The following is a 15,147-nucleotide window of genomic DNA, read 5'->3' on the forward strand; positions in this document are numbered from 1 at the left end:
AAAAAAAAAAATCAGGCTTGTACGGGATTCGAACCACTGACCTCTGCGATACTAGTGCAGCGCTCTACCAATTGAGCTAACAAGCCAACTGGGAGTAAGCCGTTAAGTTGATTCGTAATAAACCATATGTATCTAATACCGCAGTACAAAATATATGAACTTCATATACTTCATTGCATCTCATTTATCACTTTCACGGGTTTATTACGAATCAACTTAACGGCCTGCTCCCAGTTGGTTTGTTAGCTCAATTGGTAGAGCGCTGCACTAGTATCGCAGAGGTCAGTGATCCGAATCCCGTACAGGCCTGATTTTCGCTATTGCTTAAATACCGCTATCTACTGCGAGGATCGTGCATCATATGTATTATTGTTAAAGTTCGTAATTTTCTCAGTTTCTTCACAAAAAATACTTTCGAATTCTTCGTGCCTAATAATAATTTTCGGCCGCTTCTTTTAATTTCGTAACCTCTTCAAGAGTCACCGTCTCAAATCTTCACGCCATCTTGGCTCTGATCGAGATACAAGAGATGTTATCATGGCAATTTTGTCATTTCAAATATGAAATTACAAATTAATGCTGAAATTTCGCGCCAAAATGAAGGAGTAATTTGTCACCTATGATATTAATTGATTTAAATGAATGAAACATTGTACTGTATTTTCTTGTATTACAACAGCCTTGAATGAATCAAATGTCTTCTAAACTTGATTTCTTACATCCAGAAACTGTCTGAGTTATGGAACAAACTGAACTCTTGCTGGGTGTCCGTGGAGGTGATAATATAGTGATAGCAAAGAACACAGTAACTATGATGATTAATCTCCCAATTCAGAAATGCCAGGGGAAAATTATCAGAAGTATTTCAAGACAAACCTGTTTGTCAATTCCCAGTCAACACTAGGTCATGGGGAGTAACCAAACGCTTGTAATTAGCCTGTGTACAGGTAGCTGTGCCCATCCAGTCAAATAAAAATCAGGGAATGGATATTCCGTCCCAAACATGAACAAAAACAGCACCCCACAGATGTCCTTTTCTCAAGATCTTACAAGGGAGGGAGCAGTTGTATGCCGGCTAATTTCAGTCACTAAGCAATTCTCAGCTAGTTTCAGCAATATGCATACCGTATCTACTCGAATAAGCGCCGCGGCGCTTATTTAATTTTTCGCGCCACAAGTGCGGCGCTTATTTCAAAAATTGTACCAGACAAATTTACTTTTTCTAGATTTTTATTAAACGGTACACTTTCCATCTGTCAATTTTCCTATGGGCTCATGCTAAACTGATAGTAAATCTAGAATTACGAGAGAATTTCATGCGGTGAATAAACCCCGAGCATTTCATGATAACGAGAGCGAAAATATCAGAGGTGAGAGCGAACTCCTGTATCGGGGGTGCGGCGCTTATTCGAGGGCGGCGCTTATTAACTTCTTTTGTCCCAGATACGGCGCTTATTCGAGGGCGGCGCTTAATTGAGGGCGGCGCTTATTTGAGTAAATACGGTATATTAAAAACCCATTCAAAGAATCAAATCTAAGAAGAAAATGAGAAGTATCATGGATATTTTCCAACATAAAAACCAAGCAAAAAACCGATAGTTTTATCAAACTTACTTGATTAACACATCAAAGCACTTGGTAACCTAAAGTTGATGACCACTGACCACTGTGAAGCCACCAAAATGAAAGAATGCCCTGAAAAAATTGCTCCAGTCTTTGCAGGCTTTTTAATTTCTCTTCGAGTCGGGGTAAGCGACCCTATGAGTGGAAAACTGCGGATATTACACCTCTTCACAAGAAAGACTTAAAAGAACCCGCCGAAAACTATCGGCCCATATCACTCCTTACTATTACCAGCAAAGTCTTGGAACGTTGTGTGGGCACCCGTTTTTATGATCATGTGAAACACTTAATCAACCATTTACAACACGGGTCTATGAAGAACCGCTCGGGTGTCACCCCGCTACTGTCGGTGTTGCATGCCATTGGCGAAGCTCTGGACAAGAACATTCAGTCAGACTTAATCTATCTGGATTTCGCCAAAGCGTTCGACTCCGTAGATCACTTAATCCTCCTGGCCAAATTGAAGGCGTACGGTGTTTCGGGACCACTTTTTGCATGGTTTACGGACTACTTAGCTGGTCGCGCCCAAAGGGTGCTTGTGGCAGGTGCTGCATCAAATTGGGCACTTGTTACTTCCGGCGTCACACAAGGGAGTCTGTTAGGGCCGCTACTTTTCGCACTCTTTGTTAATGATCTACCGAATGAAGTCATAGGCGGGGTCAGGGCAGCGTTGTACGCTGACGACACCAAGCTGTACAAAAGCGTCACCACTATGTGTGATTGGCAGTCTCTGCAAACTACTCTAGGCAACCTAAACAACTGGTCAAAGCGTAATCGCATTAAATTTAACACCTCTAAATGTAAATCACTTACTGTCACCCGTAAAAAATTCCCCCCCCCCCCTCCTGGTTCACGAGTACACCCTGGACAGTGCTCAACTTGAGCGCGTCTCCACCGAAAAAGATCTGGGTGTTCACATCACAAGTTCGCTCTCTTGGAAACCCCACATCCACGCTAGTACTGCGAAAGCCAACAAGCTCCTTGGGCTATTAAAGCGAACATACCCCCTAATAACCGACGTGACTGTTCGGCGCACGCTATACCTGTCGTTGGTCAAGTCTCAGCTGTGCTACGCCACGCTCAAGTCACCCTAAAGGCCCAAGTCGAGCGAGTACAACGCTGCGCCACCCACTGGATTTTACAAACTAGGGTTGCAGAGGTCTCTTACAAGGAGAGATTAATCAAGCTTGACCTACTCCCTTTATCCTATGATAGAATTTGAAAGACTTGTTATTTTTTTTACAAATGTCTATACAACTATATTGACGCCGGTTAACGTACACTGTTTTGATGATTTTATCTCGCACGGCCGTACCAGACTTTGTAATTCTTTCAACCTAGAAACACCTATTTGTAGAACCAGTACTTTTCAGGCCTCATACTTTAATCGCATTGTTAAACTCTGGAACCTTACTTGCTCCGTCTTACCATCCACCAGCTTTGACAACCCAGGTTCGTTCCAGAAATCTGTCCGCAATGTAATGCTAGACCGCCTAAAAACTATATATGACATTGATTGGCCCTGCACGTGGACACTAGCCAGTACGTGCTCGCGCCACTAAGTTGAAATTATTTATTTATTCGGTATTTTTGTAATTTTCTATTTTATAGTGCTTTTCAATTCATAATGGGCGGCGCCTCGCATGAGACTTTACGTCCTGTTCGCGCCTTCTCTTTTGGGTGCAGTTCTATCTCAGTTTCTCTTCTGTTTTCTATTTATTGTATTATTGTACTTTTGCCTTGTTCAAATATTTATCTGATATTCCCCATAAAGTCTTTAAAAAAAAAATGTATTTCAGTGCCATCATTCTTCACGTGCGTGATCGATTCCTCGTAAAAATGAAGTGATGTATTTCATCTAACAGCTGACTTAATCTAATCAATTTGATCCTAAACATTTTTAACGAATAGGTTTGTAGGACAAAGCATTTTTCAGTGGAGTTCATATTACAGTGCCACAGCTGAATCTGTCTCTAGGAGACTAATAGTATATGGATGATACTGCGAAAAAGCGGTAAGCAATCCCCTGAAACTGCGACATTAACCCCAGCGTTCAGAACGAAACACTTGGGGAATGCGGCTTTTATGGACTGTGGTCATAAACCTCAACGCACCACAGACGTATCTGTCATTTAAAGAAAAATATATTCCAGTCAACATTTTTGAGCTCTCCGGTTCAGTTTTTCATGTTGGCTAAATACAACTCGCGTGCTCTTTAGGATTTAGAGTGTTAAAGGAGGGTCTGGGTGGGGGGGTACGAATTTAATTTAATAATAAGTTCTTATATAGCGCATTAAAATTGAACTCTATGCGTTTTACAATTACAATTAACAAAATTTCAATAAAAATCCGATACATGCAATTCTCGCTACTATCTAAACTAATGAATTATTACGTGTTATTTGACAACGTACGATATCAAAAATCTGGTGGCTTAATTTTTGAAAAGAGAAGTTTTCAATAAGCGTTTAAAGGAGTCAACAGATTCGGCGTTTTTTATGCATTCAGGTAGTTGATTCCACAAATACGGTGCAGCGTTGGAGAATGCTCTTTGCCCATACGTTTTAGTTCGAATTGTTGGGACCTCAAGTAGATTCATCTTTGATGAACGGAGGTTTCGTGCTGGAATATATCGACTAAGAAGTTCAAAAAGATAGGTTGGAGCCATGTCATTTAGTGCTTTGTATGTTATCAACAGTATCTTGAATTGAGTTCGTTTTGTGACCGGGAGCCAATGAATTTTCATAAGTATAGGTGTTATACTGTCTCTTGATTTAGCACCGACTAACAAGCGGGCAGCTGTGTTTTGGATCCGTTGGAATTTTTCGATGTCACAAATCGGTAGACCGTACAGTAGGCTATTACAGAAATCAAGTCGCGATGAGATGAAGGCGTGTATCAATCTTTCATTTTGCTGCGTCGAGAGGTATTTACGAACGCGACCAATATTTCTGATTGCTAGAGACGACGATTTACAGATGGAATTTATATGCGAGCGTAAGTTCATCACAGAATCAAGCATGACGCCCAGGTCTCGGACAGATAAATTAATGTCAGTTGTCAGTTAAAATTTCGACCATTTATCAGTTGTCAGTTAAATTTTCGGCCATTTGTCAGTTGTCAGTTAAATGACTGTTAATGATTAACTTGGCAAGTTAATTATTACTTTCCGAACATATAATTTTGACTGCAAAGCACATATAGCGTAAACTCGAAAATTTAGTCGAAAACTGATACAATAAGAACTGCTTTTTCTTAGTTCTGGAGTGAAACAAGATTTTTCAAATGACTTTCAGTCACTGTTTAAGTCCGATACGACTCTTCTGAACACAAACATAAACAGCGCATATTAACGCACATCTAAGCGAACCGCGTAAACTTGAAAATTACGTCGAAAACTGATACAATAAGAACTGCTTTTTCTCAGTTCTGGAATGAAATAAGATCTTTCAAATGACTTTAAGTCATTGTTTCATCAGTTACAACTCTTCTGAACACAAACTTCTATTTCTCTGTGCGCAACATTCCTTTGCAACCACTTAACGGGTCAAAATGTTGGAAAGAAGATCATCAGAAAGAAAACAAACTTGTGAAAAGTCTTCTAGCCCAATATATTTGATTTATGTTTTGTTTTACAAAGCTTCGATTTCGGTTGGCTCCGATGAAATGATCAGAAGGAACGTTCTTTTGTCTACTTTTCAACTAGGTTATTAGAGAAAGCGTGCCTTAGAAATCCAGGCGAAAATAAGCGCGAACTGGCCGCCCAGATCTAGAAACCGTAATTGGGGTAATATCTTCATCCTCTTGGTGAGAAAAGTCATTGTCTGAGTCCGTGTCATATTTGTCTGCGTGTGTTCGCACCTCAGCAACTGCCACTTAAACGATACAGTCGTCAACAAATGTGATATCTGTCACTTTCCATCCTTTTGAAGTAGCATGAACAGTTCCTTTGTCGCTGCTGAACCTTACTGACTGATCTCCCGAATTAAAATCGTTACCTAGTCCCGCCAACAAGTCCACTTTGGTGGAATCTTGTCGCTTCGTGTAGACGGCCGGTGGTAAAGCCCCTGCCCTGTCCTTGGTAGTTTCCTCCCGAACTGTCCTTTGCCTCATGGGGCGATACTTCTCCACAAATTCTTTCATAGCATTTTCAATTTCGGGGTCGATCTCTACTGAAGGTAGAGGTCGCATAAAGTTAACAATTGCAAACTCCGTGCTGGTCTTAAGTTTAAGTGAGACTTGAGTTTTATGAGACACACGGTTCCCTCGAGGCCGTTGGTTGCTGTGATTTCCTTTATACTGTGCCCTTGTTTCACCTCAGAAACGGTTTTGTAATGTTGTCATTTACATGTGATACTTTGTCTACGGCATTTTGAGGAGACAAGTGTGCTTTCTCTATGCTTTGGGCTCCGATACCAAAACTGTCATAGAGACTTCACAGTACCACTGAGTCCCGACGCTGGTCTTATGCAACCTGTAGCCACATCCGATATGAATAGAGTCTTCTCCATAGAACACATGCCATGAACTTGCGTAAAAGAACACGTTTCATTCGTTCCTTCACTTGCTCCTTCCTGACCAAAGCCCATCAACGTTTTAACGTTTTTCTCAGAAGGACTGTAGAACTTTACCTTTCGATCCCCCGAGTCAGTGAACGCTAGTCCGTCTTCAAATTCACAAAGTCTTTTGATTTCTCTACAAGACTCCGAGTTGTTCTTTAGAAGTTGGTCAACTTCAAAGCTTGAAAGGTTGCAAACGTAAAGGCCACCGTCTAGACCGACTGCTGTAAAGTAAGCTCTTTGTTTGAGAACTTCCGTAGATATGATATTCAAAATGCCAGTCGGGTAGGTCACGAGTCTGACTCCGGTACGAGCAATGCCAACTCCATTGTAGTGTAATGTCACTTGTATAATTTCTCACTGGGCATCGTCTGCACACAACAGAATGTTTTCACTTGCAGCACAGGTTGAAGTTGGCTTTTCTAAAGAAGGGCGAACCTGGACAAGTTTCCGAATTCATCACTTAAGATATCAAGGAGGTGATAAGAACAAAATGGTATATCTCTGCGATTTTTACTCTAAAGCCACAAGGTGTGTAAGAAATGTTGCACAATGCAATTCGAGCCGGCTAAGAACCTCTCTAAAATCACACGAAACTAGAATATGCCCAGCAGACAAACATCATGAAACAGGACAATTCAGTCGCATCACTGCGACTCTATAAGATTTAACTTTTCACAGTCACTTTAGCTATGTCATTATAATCTACATAAAACATAATCTACATGAATGCAAGGAAGAGAAAATTCTGACGGCGCTTATAAGTCGGCATCTAATGGGCGTTTTACAATAAAGAGCAGGCTATGAACTGATATATTTATTCCACTGACACCAAATACCAAACCAATCCAATACATACTGTTGAATCCGCTTCCTTTTCCAGCCAGCATGGTCGGAAGCTCGAAATTGCATTGCGAGTCCGTAGTTAACGCAAAATTATCGCTCTTGCCGCCTGATTTCGAAGCCATGTGGTAAATTTTCACATCAAAATCTCCGAGGCCATATTTACCAGACAACTCCTTTAGACCGAGGAACGAAGGAGGATGCTTTTTCAGCGCCAATACGGTTTTAACATCTTTGATAGGAATGTGAAGGTGTAGTCTGATCGTCCGGGTGAGTGTAGTCCTGAGAAGGACTGTTGTCGGTGGCAGTGACTGACGTTTCGACAACCTGTGCGGAAGTCATCATCAGAGTCAAGTGAATGATTGTTGTCAGTAGAATGTTCTTATTCCAGGTCGTGTGAAATGATCGGTTGGTTTTGCCGTGATGTTATTGGCTGTAAGACTCAAGTGACGTAAGTCGGTCGTGATTGATCTGTTTCGGTCTGTCGGTAAAGTTGGGTGGTTCTTTTTCGGTCGTTTGTGATGTTTATGTCGTGAATGAGTCGTTTGTATGGGGCGGGTAGTTGTTGACATCTGTTTAGGGGAGTCTGTTCTAAGTTAGTAAACCAGCTTTCCAGAGTCAGTCGTTGAAAATAGTCAGTGCTGTAGGTTAGGCATTGCGCAGAGTCCCAGTCAATGTTGTGGTTGGTAAGTCGATGGTGTTCAGCAATGTGATTGCTGACATCACCTTTCCTCGTCGCCTGTCTGTGTTTAGTCAGTCTTGTTGTGAGGTTTCTGCCAGTCTCACCGATGTAGGAGGCTTGGCAGTCAGAACAATTGATCTTATAAATCGTTCCCTGTCTGTTCCTCGGTTCGTCTTTGTCTTTAACGTTGGTTAGTAACTGACGTAGTGTGGTGATGGGTTTGTGGGCGACGCGGATATTGAAGGGTAGTAAGATGCGCGAGATGTTTTCAGACATGCCTTTTATGTACGGTATGGTTGCTGTTGAGTCTTACAGTCAATAACATCACGGCAAAACCGACCGATTATTTCACACGAACTGGAATAAGAACATTCTACTGACAACAATCATTCACTTGACTCTGATGATGACTTCCGCACAGGTTGTCGAAACGTCAGTCACTGCCACCGACAACAGTCCTTCTCAGGACTACACTCACCCGGACGATCAGACTACACCTTCACATGTTACCCCCGGGTTCAAACCATTTACTGCATTTGATAGGAATGCGGCTTCTGTGACGCTCAAATGCCGTTTCCGACTCAATTCGTTAAAAGCTTACAACAGCTCTTAAAGTAACAGTATTCACGGCCTTCGCGTAAGATGACGATCGAATTGGGTATCAAAGGTCATATAACTGATATGTGACACATGACCTTCATGTGGATGGAACATGCGGCAATTATTCACGAAATAGGACACTCTGGCGTACTCCTACTGATATGTAATGGAAAATGTACTTTCATTGAACAAAATGAATTAAATGTCCTTATTTTACATCCAGTTTTTAGGATAATTATGGTGATCCGGGCTTTTGTCAGTTGTCAGTAAAAGCACATCACAAATGTCAGTTGTCAGTTAGTTTTTCGGCGATTTGTCAGTTGTCAGTTAAAATTTTGGCCATTTGTCGGTTGTCAGTTAACCCCATCCAGACCCTCTTCAAGGCGTTTCTTGTCATTGAACTCGCCTCTAAAATGTCAGATCGCCAAGCTAGCCTACTGCCATCCCCCTTTCACAACCAAAATAAAAATTCCTTAGTTTTTACCTACTTCATCTGACAGCTGCTTGGTAGAAGTTGTAGTAACGACACATATAATTAGTCGCAGTATTGTGTGATTTACAAAAATTTCGTTTCCTAGTTTTTCCATAGTTACGTGTTGCAACCTTGATCTTTTCTAAGAAGCGTCACGCTGTCACGCATTACAGTTACAAGTCTTGACCTTTGACCGAATATTTTTGAAACTGAGCTTTTGAGTTAGTCTCCGAAAATGAATCAGTAGGGGGACACTAACTGGACTACATGTCTGTTTCTGTTTGTAAAGATTTGTACATTGTACAGGGGGGAGAACAATAGGACACGTAGTCCCCTACTAGGTTCATCCACCTAAACCCAACCCACCCATTCCACCCCGGGGAAGGACATCCATCAAACAATAATCTCGTGCTTGGGAAATTAACGTCTCCTACCCCTCCTGCAGGAGACGGGACCTCCATTTATTCGCCCTTTCCAAGAAGACTAGAATAACTAACTATTTCTTGATGTTATAGAAAGGTAGCGTATTCTTCTCAATTATTTGAAGACGTTGAGTGTTGGTCCGGCCGGGGCTTGTAAAGAATTTATTGGCTGAATCCTTCTGTTTGTTACAAGGCTCATTATTCCGTAAGGCTCTAAATCTCGAATTTGTTGTTTCTCTATAAAATGCTGTCCGTATTCACGACTACCGTCAAGGTTCTGGTCCGTAAAACTGTCACGTGTCACTATATCCTATATCACAAAACCACATCCGGTCTGGTAAATCAGATAATCACTAACTTAACCAAATTAAATGAGTCTGTATGCGGTTTCATGAGTGTTCAGTTTTCTAGGCTATTTCCGTTGAGTTTATTTTCAGTTCAATGTAGGCTCGATTTCTTCACGCTCGAACCCTCGACCTCCGGCACAACAGTCCAGCGGTCTATCCATTGAGCTAACCAGGAGGCGGTTAGCTACCCGGGAAGCGGTTGTCTATCAGGTAAGTTATCCGTTACGGGTGTAAAGCAGAGTTTGGCGTAATGATTTCAATCAAAAGCAGAGTTTTCGGTTTGTCTGTAAACATGCTTAGTCTATCAACACAAACGGCAATATGCTAATTTGTGTTAATTCTTTCAAAACTATTCAGATTTTGATGGCGTTTTATAAAGCGCTCGCGAAAAACCCCAAACCAATCGTTATATTTCTTGGAAGAAAAGCACTTGGGCACCCAATAGCCATAAGAAGAATCCGACTGGGGAATGGCCACAAATCTATGTTTAGTCGGGCTTTTGTTAAATCGCCGTTAAAGGTGGTGTTTTTCGTTGGGAGAAGTATAACCTACAGCTAAAAAACAGGCATCAATAAAGTACTTAATAATTCTACTTTTGACATGGATTATTGATTTGCGATGTTGTGTCTTCCACCAAAGACGAGAGGACGTTTTTTGCAAATGCTCATTTTCGCTAATTTATACAGCTATTTTTTGCCCTACAGAGCACGAAATCGATTTTCTCAAATATTTCCGAAATTCGGCGGTACTTTGAAAAATGAGACCCGAAACCTTTGAGAACTCGTTAACAGTCACCTAAAAATTGAAAGTTAAGGTATATTTAATTTTTCACTGTGGCCGCGATTTGATCACAGGTAACCCAGGCACACTGTTTGTGTCACGTACTCAAGAAAATTAAGGCATGGCTGCGATTTTTTTTGGGCGTGGTTACCAAGCCCTTATAAAATCTCCTGTTGCAAAACAAATATGGCGGCGAATGCCGGACAAAAATATGTCGTCGTAGTGTTGTTTCCAGATATGGCCGGTTTACACAGGGGTTCTTTTCCGTGGAAGATTTCAGTAATCGTGGATTTTTACAGTTACTTTGGTGTCGAGCAATCAGGAATCATTTATCACCCGTTTTTACAAAATATGTACTTTGGAAGAGAACGCGGCAGGCGAGGTAAGCTTCTGTTAACATAATTATTAGCGATAAACTTAACGGTTTGTCTTTATTCTCCAAGAACTGTGGATATTTAAAAAAGAAAAAGTATGATCTGTTTTACCATTGCATGCCCTTTTGTTAAACTCACAACTCACACTATATACTCACCTCCCCCTCGATTTTCTCGCACGTGAAGATCAACAAGACAAGAATTTTTGTGGTGGTGGGGCACGAGTTTTTATTTAGTTAAACCTTTACTCAGGTTTAATCCTTTTGATGTCTAATAAAGCGGGCTTTGTCTTAAAAGAGTACTGCTTTATAATTCTTTATGTCAAATGTCCTGCCACGGGCCGGCAGCTCTTTGCTAGCAAATGACCCACTGCGGATACCTTACATAATTGTACAACTTGACAATTGCCCGGGGGGATGAGTTGGCTTGGAATTTACAGAGCCATTAAGTTTTGAAATTTTTGCTATTTGCTGGAATAAATGGCTGATATTGAAACTAAATTACCGATATATGTACTTCATGTTACAGTTGAGACAAAGTCTAATATATTAGACTTGTAAGATATTCAACATGAAAATTTTATTAAAGGACTATTTTTAAATACTTGTAGATTAAAAGTGGATTGATAAACTTTTCTTGTGATAGTGTTATATACAGTGCGTGTCATGTCTATGCCATACATGCAAGCCTATGTTTGTACAGTGTATGTAAAAGCCAGCCTATACAAATTATTTTAGTCGACATGAATCAGTACAAATGAACAGTGACTCCCCAATATTTAAGAAGCTCATCACATAAAATTATTTTCTTGTAGACAGAGTATTGTTTCTTGTCTTTTTTTACATCAGTCAAACTCGGCTCATGGAAGTCATGCTTTAGACAGAATTCCCTCTCCCAGGTGGTATGTTCTTTCTTTAATGATGTACGTGTTGTCAATATCTTCGTCTGCATTCGTGAAAGGAGGTTTTGGTACTTCTCATTGTAAAAATGACTTGTTGGGTGACATTTCTGATCTTCTCTTGCTTTATCCAAGCAGAAGACATCATCTGTCTCACCCAAAATTGTTGCAATGTTTTTGCAAAGCTTTGTGGCAAGTTGCTTACTGGATTGTTGAAATGTATCACTTGAATTTCTGTGGCGTTCTTTTTGAAGTTGTTCTTTGAATTCAGGGGTAGTTGCAATGGTAGTATCATTTCTTGATGAAACATTTTGGAGCTTAGAACTGCTTTTCTTGAGAGGCTGGTATTCATCTGTAGTGGAAAGTGAAGAGACATTTGTGATCTGGAGCCCCTGATTATCTGCACCATCATCTTCATCTACAGAATCATAACAGATACTAGGTTCTTCATTCAAATCATGAAAGGTTCCATTCTCCATTGCAGTCAATTCCACACTCTCTGCTTCCTCTTCAGTATCTTCATCCCAGTGTTCAAGTTCACATTGTTCATTGCTTGTAGATGGCATGGGGTTGTCTGCAGTTTCATTTTCTTCATCATCACTGTCTTCGCTGTCATCGACCAGAAAGTTTGTGTGGATCACTTGAACACAGTCACCATTATCTCCATACAACCTGATGACTCTATGAGGAATTGTGATTGCTTCATTGGCCAGGCAGATTTCCCAACATTGCTTGAGGTGTTGCTCTTCTAATGCCAGGCTGCTTGACCTGAAATGGTGGAGAGATGGGCCTTGAGGTCTGAAATCAAGCTCATCTGGACCATCCCGAAACTCCACTCCGCAGGCAATTTGCTGCCACCAAACACCTTCACCGCAGATAAGGAAATCACTTATGCTCTGGAGGTGAGCCTGATATTCTTTAGGATTTCTCACAATATACCGATTTGGTATGATTGAGTTGGGAAATGGTGGTAATGCCTTATAATATTTGGAAATTTGGGATTCTTGGGCTTTCACTGCATTCCCCTGCCTGGTTTCTGCCATCTGTTGTTCAGCTTGAAGGCGGACAAGACTAGGTGTGATGACATCACCAGGTCTTCTGTTTGTTAACTTTGTGATGCCTTGCAGAGTGTTGAAATGCCTCTCTTCTTCTTCTGTGTTGGCTGACTTGCCTGAAATTATTCTGTTTTGTTTAGCAGCATGTGCTGTGAGGGAATGCCAGTACCTTCCGTAAAACTTGCGGGTAGTCAGGATTTGAGGTTGGCCAATGACTTCTTTACAAAGCATGGCATGCAAAAATGCTGTGTTGTGCAAACGTAGCACAAGTCTTGGTGAGCGAGACTGAGCAGACAGATAAAGGAGCCTACTTAGTTCAGTCAGGGAATCCAGCAAGGACTGCACTTTGACTCTGATTTTTCCTACAAAGCAATGACATGATATTTATAATTAGAAGATTATAATTTATAATATATTATCATAAAGTTTGAATGATTTATTTTAGAAATCAGTGCTATAGACATGTATGGTATTTTAGTATTTACTTTACCCAAATACAAAATAATAAAGTTAAATGAATGAATAAATAAATAATTAAATAAATAAATAAATAAATGGTACATGCAAGTTAAAATAGGCATCATGATTACTTAGGTCAGAATTACTGTTGAGAATTAACACAATCTTAACAATTATGCGGAAAATTGTATAAATATATTTTATGAAAATTGTATTTTTATAGTTTATGGAGGTTGAGACTGCACTTTTTCTAGTTACATGACTGTACAATTTGCTGTCAGCTTTTGTAAGAGAACCTTTAAATTTGCTGACAGCTCGGGTAGAATCTTGAGATCTGAGTGGGGAAATAAAATTTTTCAAAGCCAAGGTATATGTGCAGAGTTAATTAAGATCAGGGATATTAAGTATTAATTGACCTTACCTCTCAGATACTGAGCCACGACGACAGCTGCTAGGCGATAATCACAGCCACGGAGTTTCTCTTTATCAGCAAAGGTGCACTCGATGATGCTTTGAAAGTGATCACTTTCATCCCTCTCCAAGTGGGCTGGAAGTTCAGTGAGGACATTACAGATATGCTCTTTCACATCATGAAGAGGTTCTGTAGGTAAGACTTCATAGCTTCCTGTAAAGTAACCATAAGAGTTAACATTTTGTGTATATACTTGTACATTTTAATTTGACTGCAAGACCCATGACTTAGTTCATAATTGTTTGTGTATTTTCATCAATTCATGTGTCTAGTGTGTGCTATTGCAGAGCTTGAAACAGTTTTACTGCACACATTTTAAGTGTGTTAGGGTATAAATCTGTACTGCTTAGTACCCTTGCATTTACTAACAAAAATATTGATTTCCTAGATCTTATGATTTAAATATTAATGCTACATGTAATTAAACATCACTAAATGCAGTGAAACAGACCAAGCGATTTTCTCCAAATTTCATTCTTTTAGTCACTGTGTTAGCATTTCTTTTATGTAGCACAAACTCAAATTAATACCCAAATTGATTTCTTCCAGTGTCCTTTCCTGATCAAAGAACATCATTGCTGGCACCCTTTGAATTCCCCCCATTTCCTCTTTCAAGGTCTCTTCAAGATCCTTCTTCTTGCCAACTGTAGGTAGCCCCCTTGCTTGGCATTCCTCTCTTAACTCTTCCACGCGTAGATTTTTGAAGGGTTTGAGGCCCCCATTTCTCTTCTTTTTGCCTGCAGGCCCTTGAATAACTTTCCTTAAACGATCTGTTAGTGATAAGAAGGGTTTAGAAAGTGAAACAGATAAATACTTGTACTTTCTAGCATCACCACTGCAGCCCGAACAACCAGCATTTCCACCCTTCTGTTCACCACTCTCAAATTCCTGCTGTGGGCCATCACCATGAAAAAGTCTCATGACATCTGTGATTTGAACTCCATTTGATGTCACCACTTTGTTTTTCATGCCTTCCAAACATGCCTTCCTGGTATTTATATATGCTATTTGTTCAGCTTCTGCTGATCCACATCTTGCCAGGATGTAAACTTGTGGCCGTTCTACAAGCGACTGTACATCAATATTTCCTTTTCCTTGGTCTTCCATTTCTTTATTTGTGAAGTAAAGTGCCTCGTCGTACACAGCATTCACAGTCAATAACAGATACCCATGGTTTAAAAGGGTCGCGTTGTCTGCCCAGACCATAAGATGTCTTGTCCTCTCAACACATTTCAAATAGTTCTTCAAGTCATCCAAAGTTGCAGTTTCAGGGCAATTAGTATGTTCATTTAGTTGTGCAATCCTTTTTTTAACTTGTTCTTTGGTCATAGCAGCATAATCTTCATCGGTTCGGGCATGCATGAGTCCTAACTTTTCATGTTGCTTGAGTGTTCTGTCTCGGATGTCTGACAGCGGTATTTTTCGGCCTGATACTGTGAACAGTTCTGTCTTGATAGTCCCGTCTTTATCAAGGACAACTTTCTTGTATGTTTGGGGTACAATCATTTCCCCAAGAATGTACTCTCCACTTTCAATTTTACTCTGCAAATAAAGTGAAATA

General features: G+C 40.4%; 1 protein-coding gene and 1 long non-coding RNA gene across 2 annotated transcripts in view; one reads left to right on the forward strand and one right to left on the reverse strand.

Moving 5' to 3' along the window:
* Positions 1 to 10,498: 10,498 nt before the first annotated feature.
* LOC148731337 (uncharacterized) overlaps positions 10,499 to 15,147 on the forward strand; it is a 6,176-nt gene continuing 1,527 nt past the window's right edge. The window contains exons 1-2 of the long non-coding RNA XR_016001847.1: positions 10,499 to 10,710; positions 13,543 to 13,721. This is a non-coding gene — a long non-coding RNA (uncharacterized LOC148731337). The remainder of the gene's footprint in view (positions 10,711 to 13,542; positions 13,722 to 15,147) is intronic.
* The window catches only part of LOC148731338 (uncharacterized), a 5,800-nt gene continuing 1,916 nt past the window's right edge, over positions 11,264 to 15,147 (reverse strand). The window contains exons 3-5 of the mRNA XM_088761487.1: positions 14,117 to 15,128; positions 13,536 to 13,739; positions 11,264 to 13,017 (exon numbers count right to left, since the gene is read on the reverse strand). Of these exons, the coding sequence (XP_088617613.1) occupies positions 11,450 to 13,017; positions 13,536 to 13,739; positions 14,117 to 15,128 (2,784 nt within the window). The 3' untranslated portion in view covers positions 11,264 to 11,449. The remainder of the gene's footprint in view (positions 13,018 to 13,535; positions 13,740 to 14,116; positions 15,129 to 15,147) is intronic.

This window comes from Stylophora pistillata, chromosome 5 (genome assembly GCF_964205215.1).
Source record: "Stylophora pistillata chromosome 5, jaStyPist1.2, whole genome shotgun sequence".
NCBI lineage: Eukaryota > Metazoa > Cnidaria > Anthozoa > Scleractinia > Pocilloporidae > Stylophora > Stylophora pistillata.